Source organism: Salvelinus fontinalis, chromosome 36 (assembly GCF_029448725.1).
Source record: "Salvelinus fontinalis isolate EN_2023a chromosome 36, ASM2944872v1, whole genome shotgun sequence".
NCBI classification, from domain to species: Eukaryota; Metazoa; Chordata; class Actinopteri; order Salmoniformes; family Salmonidae; genus Salvelinus; species Salvelinus fontinalis.
Window position 1 is genome coordinate 15,569,266 of NC_074700.1, and position 27,951 is coordinate 15,597,216.

The window sequence follows — 27,951 nt, forward strand, 5'->3', positions numbered from 1 at the left end:
ACCTCTGTTTTACTCTTATTTCTGCTTTGGTTTGGGTGTGTTCACCTCTGTTTTACTCTTATGTTTCTGCTTTGGTTTGGGTGTGTTCACCTCTGGGCGTCGGTCAGAACGCAAGGATGGCAAGACACGGTGAGCGGTTGGCTTGTAGTTTACTGAAGGAACAGAAGACAGTAAATAACAGCATGATATGTACAGGGCTATGGCTTGATCACTAGGAAGGCTCCTGCTTGTGCCACTGATCCATAACTGTGGATGTGGAAAGGTGATAGTGCTTGTGTGTGGTTGTCCTATAGGAGAAGGCGGAATGCAGAGTGCCATTAATATCAGGAATAATATACAACAATTATACAACGACATTACATGACACCACTTGCAATTTAAACCACAGTTCAAAGGCATCACTTTACTGCACAGTTTACTACAGATACAGGCCCTATTCTAAAGTACCAATAGGTGGCAGTAGTAACACATTAATGACTAGGGCATTACTACATAACTGAACGGTGGAATCGCAAACATCGGAAAAGGGTTGGGCATAATACTGACTAACATGCACTGGCACAATTTTAGGTTTTACTAACTAATAATCACTAACTGTCATAAAAGGCTTATACACTAAAAGGCACACTTAAGTGCTATAATAACCTAAATAGTATACATAGGCACGCACAAACATAATACACTGGGTATATATTATTAACTCCTTTACATAACTAAATGACTGCTGTGACCGCAACCTGTCGTCCACTACTAAAGGACTACAGCAGACGTGTCGCGGATTTTGTTTTTCAAAAATCACAAGATAAAGACAGCAACTCTAAACCCGAGTTCTCGTGGAGTAAAGGTAAGCATGGCTCACCTAGGGAGCTCTACACTCACAATTCCACTTAGTTCAGGAACGGAATGGGCATTCTTTATATTTTATTTTTGGTTTCATATTTTTTTACGCTTTTTTTCTCCCCAATTTCGTGATATCCATGGATGGGCATTCTTATGGCGAAATCTGTAATGTAGTGAACATTATGCCATTTTCCAGTCCGTGTATTCGTGCTGTGGGATTCCAGTTCCGTGTTTTACAGTAGCCAGGCGGCGGGAGGAATATGCCATGTGATCTACAGTATGTAATGCCAGGATTTACTTCTGAGTAAAGTTAAAATAAAGTATACGAGGACTCGTATACTCGTTTAAGGACCTGTGACTGACAGGTGGCCTAAAAAATTATTGGAACATTAGGTACATTTAAAAAAAAAAATTAAATGATTAACCTATCATCATTAATGTATATATTATTTTACAATGTACTAATAAAACAAACGGTTTCTCTTTATTTTCTTGTTTTTGGCAAAAAGTAATTATCCAGAGAGACCCTGTATTCCCCCACCTTTTGGCGAAAGGTTCGGCACACAGGCTGAACGACTATCGCCCCGTAGCACTCACTTCCGTCATCATGAAGTGCTTCGAGAGACTAGTCAAGGATCATATCACCTCCACCCTACCTGACACCCTAGACCCACTTCAATTTGCTTACCGCCCCAATAGGTCCATAGACGACGCAATCACACTGCCCTAACCCATTTGGACAAGAGGAATACCTATGTAAGAATGCTGTTCATCGATTACAGCTCAGCGTTTAACACCATAGTACCCTCCAAACTCGTCATTAAGCTCAAGACCCTATGTCTCGACCCCGCCCTGTGCAACTGGGTCCTCGACTTTCTGACGGGCCGCCCCCAGGTGGTGAGGGTAGGAAACAACATCTCCACCCCGCTGATCCTCAACACTGGGGCCCCACAAGGGTGCATTCTCATGACTGCGTGGCCATGCACGCCTCCAACTCAATCATCAAGTTTGCAGACGACACTACAGTGGTAGACTTGATTACCAACAACGACGAGACGGCCTACAGGGAGTAGGTGAGGGCCCTCGGAGTGTGGTGTCAGGAAAATAACCTCACACTCAACATCAACAAAACAAAGGAGATGATCGTGGACTTCAGGAAACAGCAGAGGGAGCACCCCCCTATCCACATCGATGGGACAGTAGTGGAGAAAGTGTAATGTTTTAAGTTCCTCGGCGTACACATCACGGACAAACTGAAATGGTCCACCCACACAGCGTGGTGAAGAAGGCGCAACAGCACCTCTTCAACCTCAGGAGGCTGAAGAAATTTGTCTTGTCACCAAAAACACTCACAAACCTTTACAGATTCACAATCGAGAGAATCCTGTCAGGCTCTATCACCGCCTGGTACGGCAACCGCTCCGCCTACAACCGTAAGGCTCTCCAGAGCGTAGTGAGGTCTGCACAACGCATCACCGGGGGCAAACTACCTGCCCTCCAGAACACTTGTCACAGGAAGGCCATAAACCCATGTCACAGGAAGGCCATAAAGATCATCAAGGACAACAACCACCCGAGCCACTGCCTGTTCACCCCGCTATCATCCAGAAGGCGAGGTTAGTACAGGTGCATCAAAGCAGGGACCGAGAGACTGAGAAACAGCTTCTATCTCAAGGCCATCAGACTGTTAAACAGCCATCACTGACATTGAGTGGCTGCTGCCAACATACTGACTCAAATCTCTAGCCACGTTAATAATAAAAAATTGGATGTAATAAATGTATCACTAGCCACTTTAAACATGTCACTTTATATAATGTTTACATACCCTACATCACTCATCTCATATGTATATACTGCACTCTATACCATCTACTGCATCTTGCCTATGCCGTTCGGCCATCGCTCATCCATATATTTATATGTACATATTCTTATTCATTCCTTTACACTTGTGTGTAAAAGGTAGTTGTTGTGAAATTGTTAGATTACTTGTTAGATATTACTGCACGGTCAGAACTAGAAGCACAAGCATTTCGCTACACTTGCATTAACATCTGCTAACCATGTGTATGTGACCAATAAAATCTGATTTGATTCTCTCGGGTATGCAATCTGGTTTCCGCCTCATGTTATGGATGTGTCACTGTAACCTTAAAGGTCCTCAATTATGTCACCATTGCCCTTGATTCTAAGCAATATTGTGCTGCTATTTTTGGCCTAAGCTTTTGATACGGTAGACCATTCCATTCTTGTGGGCCGGCTAAGGAGTATTGGTGTCTCTGAGGGGTCTTTGGGCTGGTTTGCTAACTACCGCTCTCAAAGAGTGCAATGTATAAAGTCCGAAAATCTGCTGTCTCAGCAACTGCTTGTCAGCAAGGAACTACCCCAAGGCTCGATCCTGACCCTACACTCTTCTCAATTTACATCAACAACATAGCTCAGGCAGTAGGAAGCTCTCTCAACCACTTATATGCAGATGATACAGTCTTATACTCAGCTGTCCCCTTTCCGGATTTTGTGTTAAATGCTCTACATTAAAGCTTTCTTAGTGTCCAACAAGCTTTCTATACCCTTAACCTTGTTCTGAACACCTCCAAAACAAAAGTCATGTGGTTTGGTAAGAAGAATGCCCCTCCTCCCACAGGTGTGATTACTACCTCTGAGGGTTTAGAGTTTGAGGTAATCACCTCATACAAGTACTTGGGAGTATGGCTAGACGGTCCTTCTCTCAGCACATATCAAAGCTACAGGCTAAAGTTAAATCTAGACTTGGTTTCCTCTAACTAACCCTGATTCAGATGACCATCCTACCCATGCTAGATTACGGAGACATAATTTATAGATCGGCAGGTAAAGGTGCTCTCGAGCGGCTAGATGTTCTTTACCATTCGGCCATCAGATTTGCCACCAATGCTCCTTATAGTACACATTATTGCACTCTATACTCCTCTGTAAACTGGTCATCTCTGTATATCCGTCGCAAGACCCACTGGTTGATGATTATATATATATATATAAAACCCTCTTAGGCTTCACTCCCCCCTATCTGAGATATCTACTGCAGCCCTCATCCTCCATATACAACACCCGTTCTGCCAGTCACATTCTGTTAAAGGTCCCCAAAGCACACACATCCCTGGGTCGCTCCTCTTTTCAGTTCGCTGCAGCTAGCGACTGGAACGAGCTGCAACAAACACTTAAACTGGACAGTTTTATCTCAATCTCTTCATTCAAAAACTCAATCATGGACACTCTTACTGACAGTTGTGGCTGCGTTGTGTGATATATTGTTGTCTCTACCTTCTTGCCCTTTGTGCTGTTGTAAGTTCCCAATAATGATTGTACCATGTTTTGTGCTGCTACCATGTTGTGTTGCTACCATGTTGTTGTTATGTTGTGTTGCTGCCTTGCTATGTTGTTGTCTTAGGTCTCTCTTGTTGTGTGTTTTGTCCTATATTTATATTGTTTTATTATTTTTATTATTTTTAATCCCAGCCCCTGTCCCCGCAGGAGGCCTTTTGCCTTTTGGTAGGCCGTCATTGTAAATAAGAATTTGTTCTTAACTGACTTGCCTAGTTAAATAAAGGATAAATAAAAAAATATGGCCAAGGTATGGCTTTGATGCAGACTGAAATATGGTCGTTTACTGATATCAGGTGGTGGGGATTAGCAACTGCAGTTACTTTGGGTCAATATTTTTGCAGGATTCAGTGCTGTTAAATTTTTTCTGTGGTGCGAGCAGTAAATTTAAGTCAACAAAATGGTAGTAACTGAAACTTTGGTTATGATGTTACTACAAATGGTATTATATTATAGGATATATTATCATATGCGTCATTTACACTCTTCAAGACAGCCAGGACCCTCTTCAAGTGATACAGTTTTGTCAGGGAGGAGTGTGGAAGTGGAGGAAGAGGTGAAGGACAGTGCCGGCAGTACCAATGCAGATGATGAGGGTGGAGAAAATGAGAGAAGTTGCACAGAAAGAGACAGACAAAGTGAGGATGTTGAAAAACAAGCTGATCAGTGACTTTGCAAGCAAGAAGGCTTGGCGCTGGGCTCTTGGTGAGTAAGGCTGAGCAAGGGCCAGTGATAACTGTTAAATGTCATGACGATGGCTATTGGATCACTACACACATGATGCCCACAGGCTAAGAACAAGACGGAGAACAGACTGAGAACAAGATATATCTCAAAGTAATGGCTGGATTGCCATACATTTTGTTGTGCCTAATCAAGACCCCAAGTGGAAGAAACCTATTGATTTGGTGATCTCTTGACATTTCCTCTAGCGCCACCATCAGGCCTTTTTATTTCCACTTTTCCAGCTGCTTATTTTCTAGTTGGTATGTATACTTAGTTTAAAAATCTGCTGCTGAATTTATTATTTTGATTGTTATATCATTCTATAGATAATGTTAATTTATTTTAATTGGTGAGGTTAATGTATATTTAAGTTATACTTATTTTAAGTTATCCATTAATGTTAAGAGAATTTTCCATTCAAGAATTGTACCATTCAAATTACATTTAGAGTGTAAAAGATGGCCTTTATGTAACGGCTTGTGCTCTCCTCATCCTCGGACGAGGTGAGGAGAGAAGGATCTTCAGACCAATACGCAGCATTTGGGAAATAAGCCATCTTTATTATAAATGCGATGGCAACACGAAACGAAACAAAACACTTTCCAAACTACAAAACAAGAAAACGACGTTGACGAAACCTGAACATAAACTTACATAACTAAACATAAACTTACGTACAGGAAACAGACGACATCGAAACGAAACGAAACGAACAAACGCTACAGTCCCATGTGGTACGAACATACATACAGACACAGGAGACAATCACCCACAACGAACACTGTGACAACGCCTACCTAAATATGACTCTTAATTAGAGGAACGCCAAACACCTGCCTCTAATTAAGAGCCATACCAGGTAACCCAAAACCAACACAGAAACAGAAAACATAGAATGCCCACCCAACCTCACGTCCTGACCAACTAACACACATAACAACTAACATAAATAGGTCAGGAACGTGACATTACCCCCCCCACAAGGTGCGAACTCCGGACGCACCAGCACAAAGTCTAGGAGAGGGTCTGGGTGGGCATCTAACCACGGTGGTGGCTCAGGCTCCGGGCGCGGTTCCCACCCCACCATAATCCATCCTAGCTTCCTCCCTCCAAGAATGTCCACCCTCTTTTTCCCCCCACAAAATCCTCTTAATAATCTACCTAATAAGGACAACACCGGGACAGAGAGATAAATCAATACAGAGGGATAGATAAGAATATAGAGGTAGATAAAGATAGAGAGGGAGATCAGGATAGAGGGGCAACTCCGGACTGAAAGGCAGCTCCGGACAGAGAGACAGCTCTGGACTGATGGGCAGTTCTGGGTATCTAGCCTTTCTAGGCTGAAGGGCAGCTCATGGCTGACTGACGACTCTCGACGCTCATGGCTGGCTGACGGCTCTCGACGCTCATGGCAGGCTGACGGCTCTCGACGCTCATGGCAGGCTGACGGCTCTCGACGCTCATGGCTGGCTGACGGCTCTCGACGCTCATGGCAGGCTGACAGCTCTCGACGCTCATGGCAGGCTGACGGCTCTCGACGCTCATGGCAGGCTGACGGCTCTCGACGCTCATGGCAGGCTGACGGCTCTCGACGCTCATGGCAGGCTGACGGCTCTCGCTGCTCATGGCTCGCTGGCGGCTCTGGCAGATCCTGTCTGGTTGGCGGCTCTGGCAGATCCTGTCTGGTTGGCGGCTCTGGCAGATCCTGTCTGGTTGGCGGCTCTGGCAGATCCTGTCTGGTTGGCGGCTCTGGCAGATCCTGTCTGGTTGGCGGCTCTGGCAGATCCTGTCTGGTTGGCGGCTCTGGCAGATCCTGTCTGGCTGACGGCTCTAGCGGCTCCTGTCTGGCTGACGGCTCTAGCGGCTCCTGTCTGGCGGATGGCTCTGTAGGCTCATGGCAGACGGGCGGCTCTGTAGGCTCATGGCAGACGGGCGGCTTTGCAGGCTCATGGCAGACGGGCGGCTTTGCAGGCTCATGGCAGACGGATGGCTCAGACGGCGCTGGGGAGACGGATGGCTCAGACGGCGCTGGGGAGACGGATGGCTCAGATGGCGCTGGGGAGACGGATGGCTCAGACGGCGCTGGGGAGACGGATGGCTCAGATGGCGCTGGGGAGACGGATGGCTCAGATGGCGCTGGGGAGATGGATGGCTCAGATGGCGCTGGGGAGACGGATGGCTCAGATGGCGCTGGGGAGACGGATGGCTCTGGCCGGATACGGTGCACTGTAGACCTGGTGCGTGGTGCCGGAACTGGAGGCACCGTGCTAATGACAAGCACCTTCCTACTAGTGCGGGGAGCAGGAACAGGGCACACTGTACTCTCAAAGCCTACTCTATCCCTGATGCGAGGTACCGGCACTGGTGACACCGGGCTGAGGACAAGCACATCAGGATTAGTAGGGGGAGAAGATACAGTATGTTCAGGGCTCTGAAGACGCACAGGTGGCTTAGTGCGTGGTGCCCGAACTGGAGGCACCGGGCTAGATACACGCACTACAGGGAGAGTGCGTGGAGGAGGAACAGGGCTCAGGATACGCACTGGTAGCCTAGTGCGTAGTGTAGACCCTGTAGGTACTAGGCTGGGGCGGGGAGGTGGTGCCGGAAATACCGGACCGTGGAGGCGTACTGGCACTCTTGAGCATTGAACCCGCCCAACCTTACCTGGTTGAATGCTCCCGGTCGCCCGACCAGTGCGGGGAGGTGGAATAACCCGCACCGGCCTATGTAGGCGAACCGGGGAAACCATGCGTAAGGCCGGTGCCATGTATGCCGGCCCGAGGAGACGCACTGGAGACCAGACGCGTTGAGCCGGCCTCATGACACCTGGCTCAATACTCAATCTAGCCCTACCAGTGCGGGGAGGTGGAATAACCCGCACTGGGCTATGCACTCGTACAGGAGACACCGTGCGCTCTACTGCGTAACACGGCGCCTGCCCGTACTCCCGCTCTCCACGGTAAGCCTGGGAAGTGGGCGCAGGTCTCCTACCTGCCCTTGGCCCACTACCTCCTAGCCCCCCCCCAAGAAATTTTTGGGAATTACTTACGGGCTTTTCGGGCTTCCGTGCCAGACGCGTTCCCTCATAGTTCCGGTTCCTCTCTCCGGTAGCCTCTGCACTCCCCAGTGCCTCCAGCTGCTCCCATGGCTTTTCGGGCTTCCAGCCACGTCTCCTTGCTGCCTCCTTAAACCACCGCTCCTGGGCTTTAGCTGCCTCCCTCTCTTCCTGACAACGGCGATTTTCTCCTGCCTTAGCCCAGGGACCTTCTCCATTCATTATCTGTTCCCATGTCCAGAAATCCTTGTTTTTCTCCTGTCCTTTACTCCGTTTATTTTTCCCTTGCCGCTTGGTCTTAGCGTGGTGGGTGATTCTGTAACGGCTTGTGCTCTCCTCATCCTCGGACGAGGTGAGGAGAGAAGGATCTTCAGACCAATACGCAGCATTTGGGAAATAAGCCATCTTTATTATAAATGCGATGGCAACACGAAACGAAACAAAACACTTTCCAAACTAAAAAACAAGAAAACGACGTTGACGAAACCTGAACATAAACTTACATAACTAAACATAAACTTACGTACAGGAAACAGACGACATCGAAACGAAACGAAACAAACAAACGCTACAGTCCCATGTGGTACGAACATACATACAGACACAGGAGACAATCACCCACAACGAACACTGTGACAACGCCTACCTAAATATGACTCTTAATTAGAGGAACGCCAAACACCTGCCTCTAATTAAGAGCCATACCAGGTAACCCAAAACCAACACAGAAACAGAAAACATAGAATGCCCACCCAACCTCACGTCCTGACCAACTAACACACATAACAACTAACATAAATAGGTCAGGAACGTGACACTTTAGCACATTTCTTATAGAGGGTATCAGTCTTGCATCAGTAGTGAATTCCACTGTTTGCAGAATGCTGCATGCATGTCTGCACGGTGTTAAATTTTCACAGTTCACTGTCAGTAAATATCATACAGTAAATATTGGATTACAAGAAAGTTGCAAGTCTGCAAAGGTAGAGTTATTCAAAGCTTTGAATGGGTCGATTGGGTTCTGGAGGTGTGTGGTTACAGCAATTGCGCAGGGATGGTGTGGCCTGTGGTGGGGCCCAATGTGATATCGTTTCATGGGGCCCAAAATCACTGGCGCTCCCCTGGTTGTCCTGTTGACAATGACCCAACGCACCTTGAAAAGTTATTGAAATGTTCCAGATTGACTGACCTTCATGTCTTAAAGTAATGATGGACTGTCATTTCTCTTTGCTTATTTGAACTGTTCTTGTCATATAGACTTGGTCTTTTGCCAAATATGGCTATATTCTGTATAACACCCCTACCTTGTGACAACACAACTGATTGGCTCAAACACATTAAGAAGGAAAGAAATTCCACAAATTTACTTTTAACAAGGCACACCTGTTAATTGAAATTCATTCCAGGTGACTACCTCATGAAGCTGGTTGAGAGAATGCCAAGAGTGTGCAAAGCTGTCATCAAGGCAAAGGGTGGCTACTTTGAAGAATCTCAAATATAAAATATATTTTGATTTGTTTAATACTTTTTTGATTACTGCATGATTCAATATGTGTTATTTCTTAGCAATGATGTCTTCACTATTATTCTACAATGTAGAAAATAGTAAAACATTAAGAAAAACCCTGGAATGAGTAGGTGTGTCCAAACTTTTGACTGGTACTGTACGCCACGTAGCTATATTGATTTGTCCATCTTTTAGGGAACTTGATCATTTGTGTGTAGAAGTGGGGGAGTCTGTATCTGTATATGTTGTTGTTGGAGAGTAATCAAACTGTCTGTCCCCAGGTTTCACTCCTCTAATCCTGGCTGCTGCAGAGGATCATGCTGAAGTGGAGATCCTGCTGGATAAAGGAGAGGGCATCGAAGCCCAGTCTGAGAGAACCAAATTCACAATATTGACAACCAGGTTGGTCCTTTCAGTATCACTGAAGTTCTTACATGTCTTGACTTGTTCTGCTTTTTTATAACTTTGCATAGGTGACCTGGAGTGATGTCACACCACTAACAAATGCAAAACTGGAAGCTGTGGCTATGGTCATTGTTGTGTCTATAAACGTCTCCACACTGACAGGCGTGAGGTAAAAATTATGTATTCACCTTATTTGGTGGATATTTAACAATTATTTACTTAACAAACAGTACGATATTTCTGTCCTGCTAATGCTGAGTTTCATGGTGTCCACTCTAGCTTCCTGCAGCTAGTCTGGGTGTCGAGGATATGGGTTTTACCAGAGATGGCTTGAAGCTGCCAATTGATTGATGTCTCTGTGATTTAAAAAACTAAACATCCACATTCCATTCTATGATTAGTGATGCACGTGAGACATATGTCTCCGGTCTGATTGAGCCTGCATTCCATAGACAATATATGGTGTATGTTTAGCTGGAAGGCCTGAATGGTCCTTAGACATCCTGGCGTCTGGGAAATTAGGCCAGGATTAGGGGTTAAGATAATGCCAGGTATAGATAAAGACAGGATGAGCCCAAAGTGGCTTTTGGTGACCCCCAATCTATTTGAATTTTACCTTTTTTTATCTAGGCAAGTCAGTTAAGAACAAATTCTTATTTTCAATGACGGCCTAGGAACAGGGGGTTAACTGCCAAGCATTCTGGGTATTAGCTATATTAACTGTGCATTGTCTGTAAAGGGACGACTCTCAGTCGAGCAGTCGAGACTGTTGGGTTGACGGTATCATCATCGGGCGGCAGGTAGCCTAGAGGTTAGAGCGTTGGACTAGTAACTGAAAGGTTGCAAGATCAAATCCCCGAGCTGACAAGGTAAAACTCTGTCGTTCTGCCCCTGAACAAGGCAGTTAACCCCCTGTTCCTAAGCCGTCATTGAAAATAAGAATTTGTTCTTAACCGACTTGCCTGGTAAAATATATATATTTTGCAATAATTAATTGATATTAAATAAAGACGATTGTTTGAAGAAATGACCAAGTCTCTCTCAGTACTGAATTTCCACGACACAGGAAAATAAATGCACTGCTGTGACGGATACTGGCTGACCCAAATACTTTAAATGACACAATTACATAAGGCTGTCTGTTTGACAGGCAAACCAGAACACTATCCATCACAAGATGAATAAAATGATTGTTTGATTACAACTGATTTATCATAAACTAATAATCATTACTTGTTGACTACACATTGTGTTACTCTTTCCTGATATGATTTTATAGATTAGTCTTGTCGGGTACAAACACTTGTAGCTGAATGCATTACTAACAACGTCTCAAAAACATTCCCATGCGGTTTCATTATGCCCATCTCACAAATCATTTACATAACGCCTATGCACGCTACATTTTGGTACTTCTTCCTGTTGACAGTTGCAATGGTCAAAAAAATAACAAGCAGTACAAATGGATGTATACATTTTCTTCCTTTCATTTTGGTCTAGGTGTCAGTTCCCACATCGTAAATGGTATACTGTGCAGGGTTTTCTTTCTATACCGTATAATATTACTTGCTGATGAAAAGGAAATCATATGATCTTAAACATATACGTGTAGATGTAGAGGGATAAAGGTGATGACTTATGCCACCCCAGGCTTAAACAAGAGCTTGGGGAGCACAGATGTCATAGAATCAGGTTTCAATTTATGAACAAGATTAAAACTACATTTTAGTACAAAGTACTTTGGTTTACAGTGCACACAAATAACTGTGTGCGTCCATCAAGGGGTGTGTGTGTTTGCAATCCAAACAAAGGCCTATTCTGCAGTATTTGCTGGCCTTGGGTTGAGTTGTACTCTCCTAACCTTGTCTTCCTGCCATGGCAAGTCCAGGGGGGAGAGGAAGAAGTCCCTGAGCTTGTTTCCTGTTTCACTTGCAAGCCAAGTCTCCCTGGCTCTTGGAGATTGTTGTCCTCTGCCTCAACCCTCCTCCACTCTCCAGGTTGGTAGTTACCAGAAGGGAGGGACGTGTCAGCAAAAGCGGAAGGCACGTATCTAGCGTTTAGCTCATGAGCTTCATCTGTGGAAGACGGGTAGTTGTGGAGGCCACATATGCCTTCACAATGGTCTTAGCCTTTTCAGGGGTACACTCGATTGGACAACCAAGAATCCTAATCTTTGCAGCCATGATGCCGAATGCATTCTCTATGACTCTCCGACAATGAGAGTGGCGGTAGTTCTAGGTACGCCCAGGTTCATTGATATGGACAACTGAATGAAAGGTAACAAAATAATATATGTCGGATATAAAATGAAGCCGATTTGGTCAAGAACAAAAAACACCATACCATTTACCAGTAACCATATTCCAAAAACTCCACTGCTACTCTATGTTGTCATCTATGCATAGTCACTTTAATAACTCTACCTACATGTACATAGTACCTCAACTAACCGGTGCCCCCGCACATTGACTCTGTATTGGTACCCCCCTGTATATAGTCTGGCTATTGTTATTTTACTGCTGCTCTTTAATTACTTGTTACTTTTATCTCTTATTCTTATCTGTATTTTTTGGAAACTGCATTGTTGATTAGGGGCTTGTCAGTAAGCATTTCACTGTAAGGTCTACACCTGTTGTATTTGGAGCATGCAACTAATACAATTTGATTTCATTTGAGTTGATATAGAGGTGCGTACATGTTTGCAGTAACAAGGGAAATTAGAAACAGAAAACGTGAAATTGATTCCAACATTCTATTATCAACATACCTGGATAAGGGCAAATGAGGTTCTCATGTAGGGGAAAGCTGCATCTCCCAGGAAAACGTGAGGATTTGGCGTTGTGGTACCTGGTAGGACATCTGGCGAGTGTAAATCGAGGATCTTCTATAGCAGTTTGGACCCAAAATAACTCTCTTCAAACACTCCACCATCACTCTTCTGCCGTATGCCCCTACATCCACCACTGTGAAACTGTAGCAGGGATCACACACTGCCATCAAGATAATACAACAGCCACGTTGTATTCCTTTTTGCATCTAAACGCTCACCTCCTCTCACTTTTTCCCTTCGTTTGTGGACTTCAATGCACAATATATCAGCTGTATGTGACCAGGCGGGAAAAAAAGGTTCCAAACCATATCATAACCGCCACACACAGCCTACACCATTGTCCCCATATAGCTAAAGTAACATAGCTAAAGTAACATCATAGTCAACATAGCTAATAGAACTAACGTGTTAGTAAACCTGCTACAATCATGCAGTAACATTACAGTGTATAGTCAGTTAGCAGTTTAGCAGTTAAACGGGCCCTGGTGGCAATAAATTAGTAAAACCAAATGCTTTCCTTGACTTGGAAGAGTTCCAGTGTTATGTTGGATGGTTATAGCCAGCTAGCTAACATAGCATCCCTCTGTTTGAGCCGGGTGTTTCAGTAGGCTAAACTAGCTAGCTGCATTTTCTAGGTTAATTTGTTAGAAACTATTGTCTTTCTCGCTCTTTAAGTCAACTACTCATCACATTTTATGCACTGCAGTGCAAGCTAGCTGTACCTTATGCTTTCAGTACTAGATTAATTGCCTGATCCTTTGATTGGGTGGACAACATTTCAGTTTATGCTGCAAGAGCTCTGATGGGTTGGACGTCCTCCGGAAGTTGTCATAATTACTTTGCAAGTATGGAAGGGGGTGAGAACCACGAGCCTACTAGGTTTTGTATTGAAGTCAATGTACCCAGAGGAGGATGGAAGCTAGCTGTATAACTCAGGCATAGAAACTCAACAAATATATACCATGTACACTAGAGCCACGTCTTTCTTGTGCCTTTTACAGCTTGTTTCTGGCCTAAAGCGTTGTAGAGTTATACATCCTATACAAATATCAAATATGGGTTTGGGGAGTGCATTTATTTTAAGAATGTGAAATTTCAGAATAATAGTAGAGGGATTTATTTCAGCTTTTATTTCTTTCATCACATTCCCAGTGGGTCAGAAGTTTACATACACTCAATTAGTATTTGGTAGCATTGCCTTTAAATTGCTTAACTTGGGTCAAACGTTTCAGGTAGCCTTCCACAAGCTTCCCACAATAAGTTGGGTGAATTTTGGTCCATTCCTCCTCACAGAGCTGGTGTAACTGAGTCAGGTTTGTAGGCCTCCTTGCTCGTACGCACCTTTTCAGTTCTGCCCACAAATTTTCTATAGGATTGAGGTCAGGGCATTGTGATGGCCACTCCAATACCTTGTATTTGTTGTCCTTAAGCCATTTTGCCACAACATGCTTGGGGTCATTGTCCATTTGGAAGACCCATTTGCAACCAAGCTTTATCTTCCTGCCTGATGGCTTGAGATGTTGCTTCAATATATCCACACAATTTTCTTTCCTCATGATGCCATCTATTTTGTGAAGTGCACCAGTCCCTCCTGCAGCAAAGCACCCCCACAACATGATGCTGCCACCCCCGTGCTTCACGGTTGGGATGGTGTTCTTTGGCTTGCAAGCCTCCCCCTTTTTCCTCCAAACATAACGATGGTCATTATGGCCAAACAGTTCTAATTTCATTTCATCAGACCAGAGGACATTTCTCCAAAAAGTAGGATCTTCGTCCCCATGTGCAGTTGCAAACCGTAGTCTGGCTTTTCTATGGCGGTTTTGGAGCAGTGTGTTACGATCGATGAGGAAAATGGGTGAGGAGTCAGGCGCAGAGAGCAAAGATAGGGGGAAAAACCACACTTTAATGTCCAACCAGAAGTACAACTGGTAACGTCAAAACATTGGCGTAAAATCCATTCCAATACAGTACACACTGGAAAAATAATCCGGACAGTGGAAAACCCCAATAAACACGAAAACACCTCATACAAAAACAGATGGACAAGCCCGCACAAACAGAAGCGGGCTAAACTAACTTAAATAACACCACCCTAACAACCAAACAATGAACAGGTGAAAACAATTAGACAAAACCAAACGAAAAGGGAAAAAGGGATTGGTGGCAGCTAGTAGACCGGCGACGACGACCGCCGAGCGCCACTCGAACAGGAAGGGGAGCCACCTTCGGTAATGCTCGTTACAGTACCCCCCCCCCCCCCCGACGCGCAGCTCCCGCAGTGCGCTAACGCCGGCCTCGAGGACGACCCGGGGGCCGAGGCGCAGGGCGATCCGGATGGAGGCGATGGAACTCTCTCAGCATAAATGGATCCAATATATCCCCCACCGGGACCCAGCACCTCTCCTCCGGACCGTACCCCTCCCAGTCCACGAGGTACTGCAGGCCCCTCACCCGGCGCCTCGAGTCCAGAATAGCCCGTATCGTGTACGCCGGGGACCCCTCGATGTCCAGAGGGGGCGGAGGGACCTCCGGAACCTCACCTTCCTGCATGGGACCAGCTACCACCGGCCTGAGGAGAGACACATGAAACGAGGGGTTAATACGATAATACGAAGGAAGTAATAATCGATAACAAACCTCGTTTATTCTCCTCAGGACTTTAAATGGCCCTACACACTGCGGACCCAGCTTCCGGCAGGGCAAGCGGAGGGGCAGGTTTCGGGTCGAGAGCCAGACCCTGTCTCCCGGTGCAAATACGGGGGCCTCACTGCGGTGACGGTCAGCGCTCCTCTTCTGCCGTCCACTCGCTTGACGTAATGATTCCTGGACGGCCCTCCAGGTCTCAGAGCGCTGAACCCACTCTTCCACCGCAGGAGCCTCGGTCTGACTCTGATGCCATGGTGCCAGGACCGGCTGATACCCCAACACGCACTGAAATGGTGACATGTTGGTAGAGGAGCCCAGGGAATGTGAATTATAAGTGAAAATAATCTGTCTGTAAATAATTGTTGGAAAAATTGCTTGTGTCATGCACAAAGTAGACGTCCTAAACGACTTGCTAAAACTATAGTTTGTTAACGAGAAATTTGTGGAGTGGTTGAAAAACGAGTTTTAATGACTCCAACCAAAGTGTATATAAACTTCCGACTTTAATAGTAGGTATCCCCTATTCCTTTCCCTTTATGTCTTGTGGAAAAACGTAGCACTGGCATTTGGAAGTGAGCTAACTTTTGTTTCAAGGTCAGCTGTTGTTGACTGGCTCTAACTAGCTATTGGCTGAAGTCATGTGTAACAAACCTTCTGCCATAAACAAATATAACTAGCTACCTTTCTTTGACTGTTTGTTAGCTAACTAGCTAGCTTTTGGCTGACTGGTGTTAGCTAGCTAGCTACAATATATACCAGCTTTAATACCACCATATTACTAGTTATCTACAGTAGCCTATAGGTTTGTTCTCATATACTTCTTATGACTTACTTGCAGCATGTTGCCGCAGCAGCTGAGTTTCTCAAGCCCATTAGAACCGAGGTAAAGTCAGTTTCAGGTTGGATATTCAACGGATATTCACGCTTTCAAATCTCAATAGCTTTCAAACCACTTGAGCCACAGACTCCAAATAAGTGTCATGATGTTGTAAAAATTGCGCACAACATTGCACAGGTCTTATTTTGACAATTTGGACATTAACAAGCTTTCCAAAGCAAAATAAACATGTGGAAAAGTGAGCAGCATTTTGTATTCCTAGTTGAATTGAAGCAAACTAACTTTTTTTATATTCGAATTTCAATAGCTCCTTGGTCATGTGACCTACTGACTTCAACCAAGGTTCAGAATGTCCACTGACTACCCTTCTATATTGCACACCCTTTAGTTAGTCCATTTTCATCTCATATGCTTTTACATACATTTTTCTACCTTTCTAATTTCAATAGCGCCTTGGTCATATGACCTACTGACTTCAAACAAGGTTCAGATTGTACACTCAGTGGGCCTACACATTGCATACTCTTTAGTTAGTCCATTTTCATCTCACACGTTTTTACATAAATGTTTCTAACTTCAATAGCTCCTTGGTCATGTGATCTACTGGACTCAAAAAAGGTTCAGAATGTACACTCAGTGGGCATTTACTTTGCACACCCTTTAGTTTGTCCATTTTCATGGGCTGGGCTCGAGCCGCGGCTGGAGAGCAGTCGCTCCGTCGCACTCTTCTCGGAACCGTTGGAAGTTCGTTGTGCGGCCCATCTCGCAGTCTCTCGTGCATGACCGCGAAGGCGGATCAGTATGGGGTTGGGTCTGGCGGTTATGTATTATTTCATAGTCTTGATGTCTTCACTCTTTGTTCTACAATGTAGAAAATAGAACAAATGAAGAAAAACCCTTGAATGAGTAGGTGTGTTCAAACTTTTGACTCGTACTATATGTGTTGTGATAATTGCAGGTTTTTTTCTACAACCTTTCATATGCCTTTCGACCGTGAAATATAGGCCTAAGGCCGAGACAGGCCGAGGATAGTAGCAGAATTAATTCAACCACACCTTTGTTTTATCACTAAACTGGAGAGCAATATTTGTCCGGTGAAGTCCACAAAGCATTTTGCATGTAACAAACAGTTACATGACGTACAGCATGGTCAAGTAAGTTAATGTAGAACCACAGAGTTACCACAAGTCAGAAAGAAAACAGTAGCTGCCTCCACTATTCCAGCACCATTTCAACTACAAAATGTCAACATCATGTAATCACCTCTGCTTAGTCTAATACAGTGACAACTAAAAGATACGGAAAACAATTTAGTCCAATCAACGTAAGCTAAATATGATGTGGCTGTCCATGGTTTCTGATTTCTGTGTGTGCTCACGTGTGTTTGTGCAAGTAGAAAAACATGTTTACTCACCCTACTTGTAGAGAAACGCCAATGCCAGCCTCCTTTCTTTCATGCTGACAAAACAGTCTATAAGTCTGTCATACAGTGCACGCTTTTATTTTTTGTTGTCCTAGGTTACCTGGCTAAAATGCTTGCCCGCTAGCCTAACTTCCTTTCATGGGCAACGTTAGCATATTGAACTTACATGTCACGGCCGTTTAAAGGAGTGGACCAAGGCGCAGCGTTTTGAGCGTACATACTTATCTATTTACCGATGACGCCAACAAAAACAATAAATATCAACACGCCACGTGACGCCAACGTAGTGCAACCAGGCAACTAACAAGGACAATCACCCACAACCCACAATGACAAAACAGGCTACCTAAATATGGTTCCCAATCAGAGACAACAACTAACACCTGCCTCTGATTGAGAACCATATCAGGCCAAACACAGAAACAGACAAACTAGACATACAACATAGAATGCCCACTCAGATCACACCCATACCAAACAAAACATAGAAACATACAAAGCAAACTGTGGTCAGGGCGTGACATTACATCCTATCAGGCCAGGGACACAACAATGTATGAATTGATGGTTGGATCAGAATCACCGTTAGAATCGCAGTCACAGGACATGCTAGTGCTTGTGTGTTGTTCTTATAGAAGTTTATTTATTTTAATAGCTTTAATCTCCATCTTGTATTTTTTATATTATTTTGTTTGGTTTTAAATTCTTATTGATTACTGTGTTGTTTTTATAGTTGTATCACAGGGCACAGCTGTAAAAGAGACTGTCTCAGCTTGTTCCCCTGTTTAAATAAAGGTTGGTTTTTGATTTATTAAGGATTCTAGCTACCCTTGGCATCAATGAATACACGCCCCGGTTGTCATACTGTCTTAGATATGATGGTAGGGAGATTTGAATTTAAAATTGAACTTCAATCAATCCCATTACTCTGTAATGAGTATGTCAGATTATTAGTGTAGAGTGTACCTACTTGTAGAAAGCACAGTAATAAAGAAAAATATCATCCTGATATTCATCATAATTTCACTGAACCCACACTAACTGTAGTCCACAAGGTTTCTCGCTAAAGTATGATGGACCCCCGTACAGGCATTACATTGCCAACATGACTATTTCTGTAAAACGAAACTCCACCGAGGTCAACTTCCATTGCAGGTGTTTTAGGCTGCCTGCCGCCACATACCAAAGCAGCACAACCGTTGATCTCTGTGTTGCAACTTTTCTCTTCTCAGACTTTATAGTTAAGACGAATAGAAAGGTAAGATTATAAATTACATGTATCTGTAAAGCTAGTTGCCAATTGCTAAAAACATATACCATCTTCATCTAACAGCACATTGCGGTTAAAACAGTCTCTTCGGTTGGTTTCAGTCTAGTCAATATTTTATTGTAGACGTTCATTACGATGATGGATCTTGTATGTAGTACTAACATGACTTATTTGGCTATTTGATTTAATCGCATGAGGTGTGTTTATACTTTCCCCACTAATAAGAAACCGGAACTACTCTGAATTAGAGAAACTTGAATGGTTAATTAGAAAATAAGTCTTCATGGTTGCAAATCGTTTTTCAAAAGCATGGCAGATTCGACAGGATACGCGATATAATTGAAATTGCAGGTTTTGTTTTGTTTCCAATAGTCTTTCGTTTTCGTGAAAATTGATGTATACCGTATATGTAAACGTCAAAATATAATTATTTCCCTTTGCTATTGCAAATACAGTGTCTTGTAACCCGATATGGCCTGGGCATCCTGAAGATTCAAGAAACTATAATAATTAAATCAATCAAAAGTAAGGTTCAATGAATATATCTGTCAGAAAGCAATAAGTATTTTGCATAGCCTATCGTTTCGTATAATTTTTTATGTGCATGTGGTGGGTCAGTTATCGTGTCTAGCAAGGTGACTGAACGGTATTGTCTGTAAAATGTGGTATAATAAGGAAGGGAAGTATGATTTTATGTCATAGAAAAGTTGGTACTGCAGTCACATCAGAAAATCATCCTACAGATAGAGCAATCATGATGATTTTAAAAGTGAATCTTTGATATTATTCAATATTAATCTTCAACATTATTTGATACAGGGACAGGTCAATGTTTGCAGCAACAACAAAACATTTTTGGAAATGTTACAACATGTATACTGAATAGAAAAAGTGTTGGTCCCATGTTTCATGAACTGAAATAAAAGATCGCCGAAATGTTTCATATGTACAAAATGCGTATTTCTCTAAAATGTTGTGCACAAATTTGTTTACATCCCTGTTAGTGAGCATTTCTCCATTGCCAAGATAATCCATCCACCTGACTGGTGTGGCATATCAAGAAGCTGATTAAACATCACGATCATTACACAGGTGCACCTTGTGCTGGGGACAATTAAAGGCCACTAAAAAAGGTGCGGTTTTGTCACACAGCACAATGCCACAGTTGTCTTAAGTTTTGAGGGAGCGTGCAATTGGCATGCTGACTGCAGGAATGTCCACCAGAGCTGTTGCCAGATAAATGATCATGAAATTCTCTACCATATGCCGTCATTATAGAGAATTTGGCAGTACGTCCAACAAGCCTCACAACCGCAGACCACGTGTAACCATGGCAGCCTAGGACCTCCACATCCGGCTTCTTCACCTGCGGGATTGTCTGAAACCATCCACCCAGACAGCTGATGAAAATGTGGGTTTGCACAACTGAAGAATTTCTGCACAAATGTCTCAGGGAAGCTCATCTGCATGCTCTTCGTCCTGACCAGGATCTTGACCTGACAGCAGTTTGGCGTCGTAACTAACTTCAGTATCTAAATGCTCACTGCCATGCTGGTGAAGTCTGCTCTTCACGGATGAACGTCGGTTTCAACTGTATCAGGCAGATGGCAGACCGCCTGCATGGCGACATGTGGGTGAACGGTTTGCTGACGTCAACGTTGTGAACAGAGTGCCCCAGGGTGGGGGTGGAGTTATGGTATGGGCAGGCATAAAACAAGTATGGATGTGTACGACAGCGTGTTCCAGTTCCCGCTAATATCCAGTAACTTCGCACAGCCTCTGTAGAGGAGTGGGGCAACATTCCACAGGCCACAATCAACAGCCTGATCAACTCTATGCGAAGGAGATATGTCTTGTGACACGAGGCAAATAGTGGTCACACCAGATACGGACTGTTTTTTCCCCCACGCCCTTACCTTTTTCAAATCTGTATTCACAGTCATGTGAAATCCATAGATTAAGGCCTAATTCATTTATTTCAATTAAACTGATTTCCTTATTTGAACTGTAACTCAGTAAAATCTTAGAAATTGTTTCGTGTTGCGTTTATATTTTTGTTCCGTGTAACTACTTCCTTTCATGGATTTAAAACCTGTTATCAGACCGATGCATTTCTCTCCCCACTAAATGTAATTCCTCCTCTTCCTCCCCCCTTTCTTCCTTCCCTCCCTCCTTCCCTTTCTCCCTACCTCCTCCTTTCTCCTTGGGTGTGGTGTAGCCATGGCTGTCCACCAGCAGCAGATCACCACTGTAACAACCACCCAGAGGTCGGGGGAATGGAGCACAGGACTGTGTGACTGCTGCTCTGACATGGGCACCTGTAAGTCATCATAGAGTCACTTACCTAATATGCTCATCTCAAAACCCAGAACCAGTTTTTATTTTGTAATGTATATATCTTTTTTTGTAATTTTTTTCCTCTGGCTCTTCTTTCCGAGTATATATTCGTTATATATTTAAATTAAAATCAGTCTGTCGTGACTAGAGACTAGTTTGAAGCATCTTGCACTTCATATACTTGAACTTAAAATCTCTGATTTACTGAGAGAATACTGTACCAAGAACCAGACATTTACCTGATACCCCCCGGACCCAGGGAACCGACCTCCCCAGGGAAATCAGCTAACTTCCTGCATTTGAAACACATTTAGCCATGGTGCAAAGAGAAACATGTGTAGTTTTATAATGCTATTCTACACTTATTATCCTGAGGCTAAGAGAAAATGTTGCAGTTTTAAAGCTACATTTCCTGCAAATCTATACTTGTTGCCATGTGTGTGTGTGGGGGGGGGGGGGGGGGGGGGCAGTTTTATAGCTCATCTCATACTTTGCAAATCTTACATTTACCGGAAATATGTCACACTGAATTTTAGGGGATGGGAGGGTCTATGAGAAACGACCTCACTGGATAATGAAAAACAGAAAGCTGGAACCAAATGTGTGACGTCACATTCCAGTAACACAGTGGGGGCTGTGTTACTGGAATGTCAATAAACTGGTGAAATCAGATCCTTAAACGTTACAGGGAGGGATAGAGTTGGTTTTATCAGGACATTTTCTGCTAACATCCACAGTGAACAGGAGAGAAAGCTGAATTATTTTGAGGCCATCCCTGCCCAACCATTATCGTATACTTATTAGTCGGTTACCTTAAAAATAAAGAGTTCATCTTTGGTTGTTGAGAGCTCTCTAGAGACAGAAGGAGAGGGGCAGAGGGAGGAAGTTAGGAGAAATTCTCGACGGAGAGAAGGAAGAAAGATCGGGAGAGGAGAAATATGTGTTGAAAATGAGTTTATTTACATACATTTGTTTATAGTTTTACCCCTACGTTCACTCTATGATCAAACATTGTTTCATGACATTCTAATCTGTTGTATATGAACTATCAAGTGTTACATACTACAGTCGTGGCCAAAAGTTTTGAGAATGACACAAATATTATTTTTCACAAAGTCTGCTGCCTCAGTTTGTATGATGGCATTTTGCATATACTCCAGAATGTTATGGAGAGTGATCAGATGAATTGCAATTGCAAAAAAACATTTCCACTGCATTTTAGCCCTGCCACAAAAGGACCAGCTGACATCATGTCAGTGATTCTCTCATTAACACAGGTGTGAGTGTTGAGGAGGACAAGGCTGGAGATCACTCTTTCATAATGATTGAGTTCGAATAACAGACTGGAAGCTTCAAAAGGAGGGTGGTGCTTGGAATCATTGTTCTTCCTCTGTCAACCATGGTTACCTGCAAGGAAACACGTGCCGTCATCATTGCTTTGCACAAAAAGGGCTTTACAGGCAAGGATATTGTTGCCAGTAAGATTGCACCTAAATCAACCATTTATCGGATCATCAAGAACTTCAAGGAGAGCGGTTTAATTGTTGTGAAGAAGGCTTCAGGGCACCCAAGAAAGTCCAGCAAGCGTCAGGACCGTCTCCTAAGGTTGATTCAGCTGTGGGATCGGGGCACCACCAGTACAGAGCTTGCTCAGGAATAGCAGCAGGCAGGTGTGAGTGCATCTGCACGCACAGTGAGGCGAAGACTTTTGGAGGATGGCCTGATGTCAAGAAGGGCAGCAAAGAAGCCACTTCTCTCCAGGAAAAACATCAGGGACAGACTGATATTCTGCAAAAGGTACATGGATTGGACTACTGAGGACTGGGGTAAAGTCATTTTCTCTGATGAATCCCCTTTCAGATTTTTTGGCCGCCGGAAAAAAGCTTGTCCGGAGAAGACAATGTGAGCGCTACCATCAGTCCTGTGTCATGCCAACAGTAAAGCATCCTGAGACCATTCATGTATGGGGTTGCTTCTCAGCCAAGGGAGTGGGCTCACTCACAATTTTGCATAAGAACACAGCCATGAATAAAGAATGGTACCAACACATCCTCCGAGAGCAACTTCTTCCAACCATCCAGGAACAGTTTGGTGACGAACAATGCTTTTTCCAGCATGATGGAGCACCTTGCCATAAGGCAAAAGTGATAACTAAGTGGCTCGGGGAACCAAACATCGATATTTTGGATCCATGGCCAGGAAACTCCCCAGACCTTAATCCCATTGAGAATTTGTGGTCAATCCTCAAGAGGCGGGTGGACATACAAAAACCCACAAATTCTGACAAACTCCAAGCATTGATTATGCAAGAATGGGCTGCCATCAGTCAGGATGTGGCCCAGAAGTTAATTGACAGCATGCCAAGGCGGATTGCAGAGGTCTTGAAAAAAAAGAGTCAACACTGCAAATATTGACTCTTTCATGTAATTGTCAATAAAAGCCTTTTACACTTGTAAAATGCTTGTAATTATACTTCAGTATTCCATAGTAACATCTGACAAAAATATCTTAAGACACTGAATCAGCAAACTTTTTGGAAATTAATATTTGTGTCATTCTCAAAATGTTTGGCCACGACTACGTTGACCTTCAATTGTGTGTGTGTGTGTGTCTCCCAGGTTGTTGTGCCTTGTGGTGCTTCCCCTGTTTTCAGTGTCAGACCGCCTCCCACTTCGGCTGGTGTCTCTGCATGCCCCTCCTGGACCCATGTGCCTTTATGGCTGTCTCCTGCTGCATGCGCTCCTCCATGAGAGAACGCTACGGCATCCAGGTAGGAGCCCTGCGAGAGGGTGGGGGTGCCGATCGGGGAGAGCAGGGAGGGGTAGGTGAGAGTGGAGACAGGGAGGGGATAGGTGGGTGGTGGTATCCACAGCACCCACATCCGTTGCTATCCACAACGTCTCTTACTTTCCTTTCTGAGGGGATATGGTTTTGAAAACTACCAGATGTTTGACGTGTGAATAAATATTGTTTTTGTTGCATTTACATTCTACACCTATTTTACATACATGGCCTTATTTTTTTACACACTTACATAGCGAAATACAGTTATTTGATGTACATGACATCTGGATAGATAGCACTTAAACACATCCGGTATACATTATAGTGTTTTCAGTCTGTTATAGATCATGGGCTTTTAAACCCACCCCAATGCTGTTGTTCTTAGTGTTGTTATTGCCTTGATTACCCTTTAAAAATAACATTGAATATGGAATTAAACTCAACCTTTTCTCTCTCCTTCCCTGAACTTGTGCTACACCCCCTATTCTTCTCTCCACCTCTGTCCTCATCCCCTTTTAACTCTGTCCTGTTGACATGTTCTTGTCCTCTGCTTTCATTTTCTATCCATCTCTCCTTCCTTCATCCCCCTCTCAGGGTTCGACGTGTGGAGACGTCGCATTGGTGTGTTGCTGCTACGTCTGTACCTGGTGCCAGATGGCCCGTGAGGTTAAGACGCAGACCACATCAGGCCCCCAACAGGTTCACGTGGTCACCCAACAAGTTCGCATGGCTTAGGACCCCAAAATGAGGGTAGGGACTAGATGGCCAGTCTAGAAGGGTCTTAACTGCTGAGCAAGAACTACTGAGCAAGTGCTTTACTAACTTTTTGTTCCTTATAATGTTTAAAGGTTAAGGATAGGGCTTACAGTTTGTGTTTGTGGTTGAAAAATTACACAATTTCATAATTTGTAGCATTGCCAAATAGTGATGGCCAAGAAAGAGGGCCATATCGGGATAGAATACCATTCCAGTCTATAGCAAACATATGTTGAATGTACTGCATACTTCAGATGTGTCTGTAGGAGAGACATTTTATATAATTTACTCATCTCATAGTAACCATTGAATGTTAATCTCAGGCTTTAAAGGTCCAGTGCAGTCAAAAACGGGATTTGTCTGTGTTTTATATATATTTCCACACTATGAGGTTGGAATAATACTGTGAAATAGTGAAAATTATGATAATGCCCTTTTAGTGTAAGAGCTGTGTAAAAAGACTGCCTGAAATGTGCCCCTGTTTTGGTAGGAGGGTTTTGGCCTTCCATGGTGACATCACCAGGCTGTAAATGAGTTAATAGACCAATAAGAAAGAGAGTTCCAAACCTCTCTGCCAAGAACCGCATATTGTCAGTTTTCCCCTCCTCACTTAAACCACACCCAGACAGTCCTAACAAAATCATTGCCTGAGAAATTGCTCTTTGCTAAGAAGATATTTTTGTATATTTTTACAATTTTAATTGAAAACAATCACAGTAAGGTACTTAATTGTTACCCAGAAATTATTTGATGTTGAAATAAAAATGGCTGCATTGGACCTTTTAAACATTTCTTTTACAGTTTAACATGTGGACTACTTGCCTTTCTTGCACACTTTCACTTGTCTTTTATGACTAGCCCTGACTTTGCTGATAGTTGCTCTACTGAGAAAAAGTTTGGTCTATTATGACTATTTGGTTGTCTTACCTAGCTACCTAAAGATGAGTACTCTAGATAAGTGTTAAGTGACTAAAATGTACTGGAAATGTACATTTTACTGGACTGGAAATGCTTGAACCATGATTCAAATGGCAACAACATTTCAAATTGAATGTTATATATAAATGATAATATATGCCATTTAGCAGACATGCGTGCATAAATATAACGTACCAGTGGTCCCGGGAATCGAACCCATTATCCTCTTCCAAATGAGCTCCAGTGGAACACTGTTTTCTCTGTTGCTTTGTCCTTGATTTCACCTGCTTGTTCAATAAGTGTTTTTAAATAAAGCATTTACACGTCTTACCTTTACAAAGTTATTTTATATATGTTATTTTACTGCTGCTCTTTAATTACTTGTTACTTTTATCTCTTATTCTTATCCGTATTTTTTGGAAACTGCATTGTTGATTTTGTAAGTAAGCATTTCACTGTAAGGTCCTGTTGTATTCGGCGCATGCAACTAATACAATTTGATTTAATTTGATTTGATATAGAGGTGCGTACATGTTTGCAGTAACAAGGGAAATTAGAAACAGAAAAAGTTAATTGATTCCAACATTCTATTATCAACATACCTGGATAAGGGCAAATTAGGTTCTCATGTAGGGGAAAGCTGCATCTCCCAGGAAAACGTGAGGATTTAGCGTTGTGGTACCTGGTAGGACAGCTGGCGAGTGTAAATCGAGGATCTTCTACAGCAGTTTGGACCCAAAATAACTCTCTTCAAACACTCCACCATCACTCTTCTGCCGTATGCCCCTACATCCACCACTGTGAAACTGTAGCAGGGATCACACACTGCCATCAAGATAATACAACAGCCACGTTGTATTCCTTTTTGCATCTAAACGCTCACCTCCTCTCACTTTTTCCCTTCGTTTGTGGACTTCAATGCACAATATATCAGCTGTATGTGACCAGGCGGGAAAAAAAGGTTCCAAACCATATCATAACCGCCACACACAGCCTACACCATTGTCCCCATATTAGCTAAAGTAACATCATAGTCAACATAGCTAATAGAACTAACGTGTTAGTAAACCTGCTACAATCATGCAGTAACATTACAGTGTATAGTCAGTTAGCAGTTTAGCAGTTAAACGGGCCCTGGTGGCAATAAATTAGTAAAACCAAATGCTTTCCTTGACTTGGAAGAGTTCCTGTGTTATGTTGGATTGTTATAGCCAGCTAGCTAACATAGCATCCCTCTGTTTGAGCCGGGTGTTTCAGTAGGCTAAACTAGCTAGCTGCATTTTCTAGGTTAATTTGTTAGAAACTATTGTCTTTCTCGCTCTTTAAGTCAACTACTCATCACATTTTATGCACTGCAGTGCAAGCTAGCTGTACCTTATGCTTTCAGTACTAGATTAATTGCCTGATCATTTGATTGGGTGGACAACATTTCAGTTCATGCTGCAAGAGCTCTGATGGGTTGGACGTCCTCCGGAAGTTGTCATAATTACTTTGCAAGTATGGAAGGGGGTGAGAACCACGAGCCTACTAGGTTTTGTATTGAAGTCAATGTACCCAGAGGAGGATGGAAGCTAGCTGTATAACTCAGGCATAGAAACTCAACAAATATATACCATGTACACTAGAGCCACGTCTTTCTTGTGCCTTTTACAGCTTGTTTCTGGCCTAAAGCGTTGCAGAGTTATACATCCTATACAAATATCAAATATGGGTTTGGGGAGTGCATTTATTTTAAGAATGTGACATTTCAGAATAATAGTAGAGTGATTTATTTCAGCTTTTATTTCTTTCATCACATTCCCAGTGGGTCAGAAGTTTACATACACTCAATTAGTATTTGGTATTATTGCCTTTAAATTGCTTAACTTGGGTCAAACGTTTCAAGTAGCCTTCCACAAGCTTCCCACAATAAGTTGGGTGAATTTTGGTCCATTCCTCCTGACAGAGCTGGTGTAACTGAGTCAGGTTTGTAGGCCTCCTTGCTCGTACACACCTTTTTAGTTCTGCCCATGTAACAGATGTATAGTGTACTCTCCATGCGTTGTGTTTTCTCATAATAAATCACTTCGGCCAGTGGTCCCAGTTGAGCATAATTTATTTCTGCTGTTGTTAAATGGGAAACAGCACGTTAGTTGTGCAGGGCTTAACAGTGTTGATGGCTGTCGATGGCAAAATCTGTAGCATTATTAGCATTATTTACAGCAATCATATGCCAAAGCACATCCCAGAAAGCCCCTCAATCCCTAACAG

At 43.4% G+C, this 27,951-nt stretch overlaps 1 protein-coding gene across 3 annotated transcripts; it reads left to right on the forward strand.

Moving 5' to 3' along the window:
* Positions 1-206: 206 nt before the first annotated feature.
* Positions 207-26,041, forward strand: LOC129835273 (placenta-specific gene 8 protein-like). Of its 3 annotated transcripts, XM_055900834.1 has the most exons (5): positions 207-844; positions 9,776-9,896; positions 21,125-21,226; positions 23,862-24,013; positions 24,622-26,041. In XM_055900834.1, the coding sequence occupies exons 3-5, from the start codon at positions 21,127-21,129 to the stop codon at positions 24,760-24,762; spliced, it is 393 nt and encodes a 130-aa protein (XP_055756809.1). In that variant the 5' UTR covers positions 207-844; positions 9,776-9,896; positions 21,125-21,126; the 3' UTR covers positions 24,763-26,041. The 3 variants fall into 3 exon arrangements, with proteins under 3 accessions (XP_055756809.1, XP_055756808.1, XP_055756810.1); XM_055900833.1 differs by lacking the exons at positions 207-844; positions 9,776-9,896 and adding an exon at positions 18,783-18,894; XM_055900835.1 differs by lacking the exons at positions 207-844; positions 9,776-9,896 and adding an exon at positions 19,356-19,431.
* Positions 26,042-27,951: the final 1,910 nt, after the last annotated feature.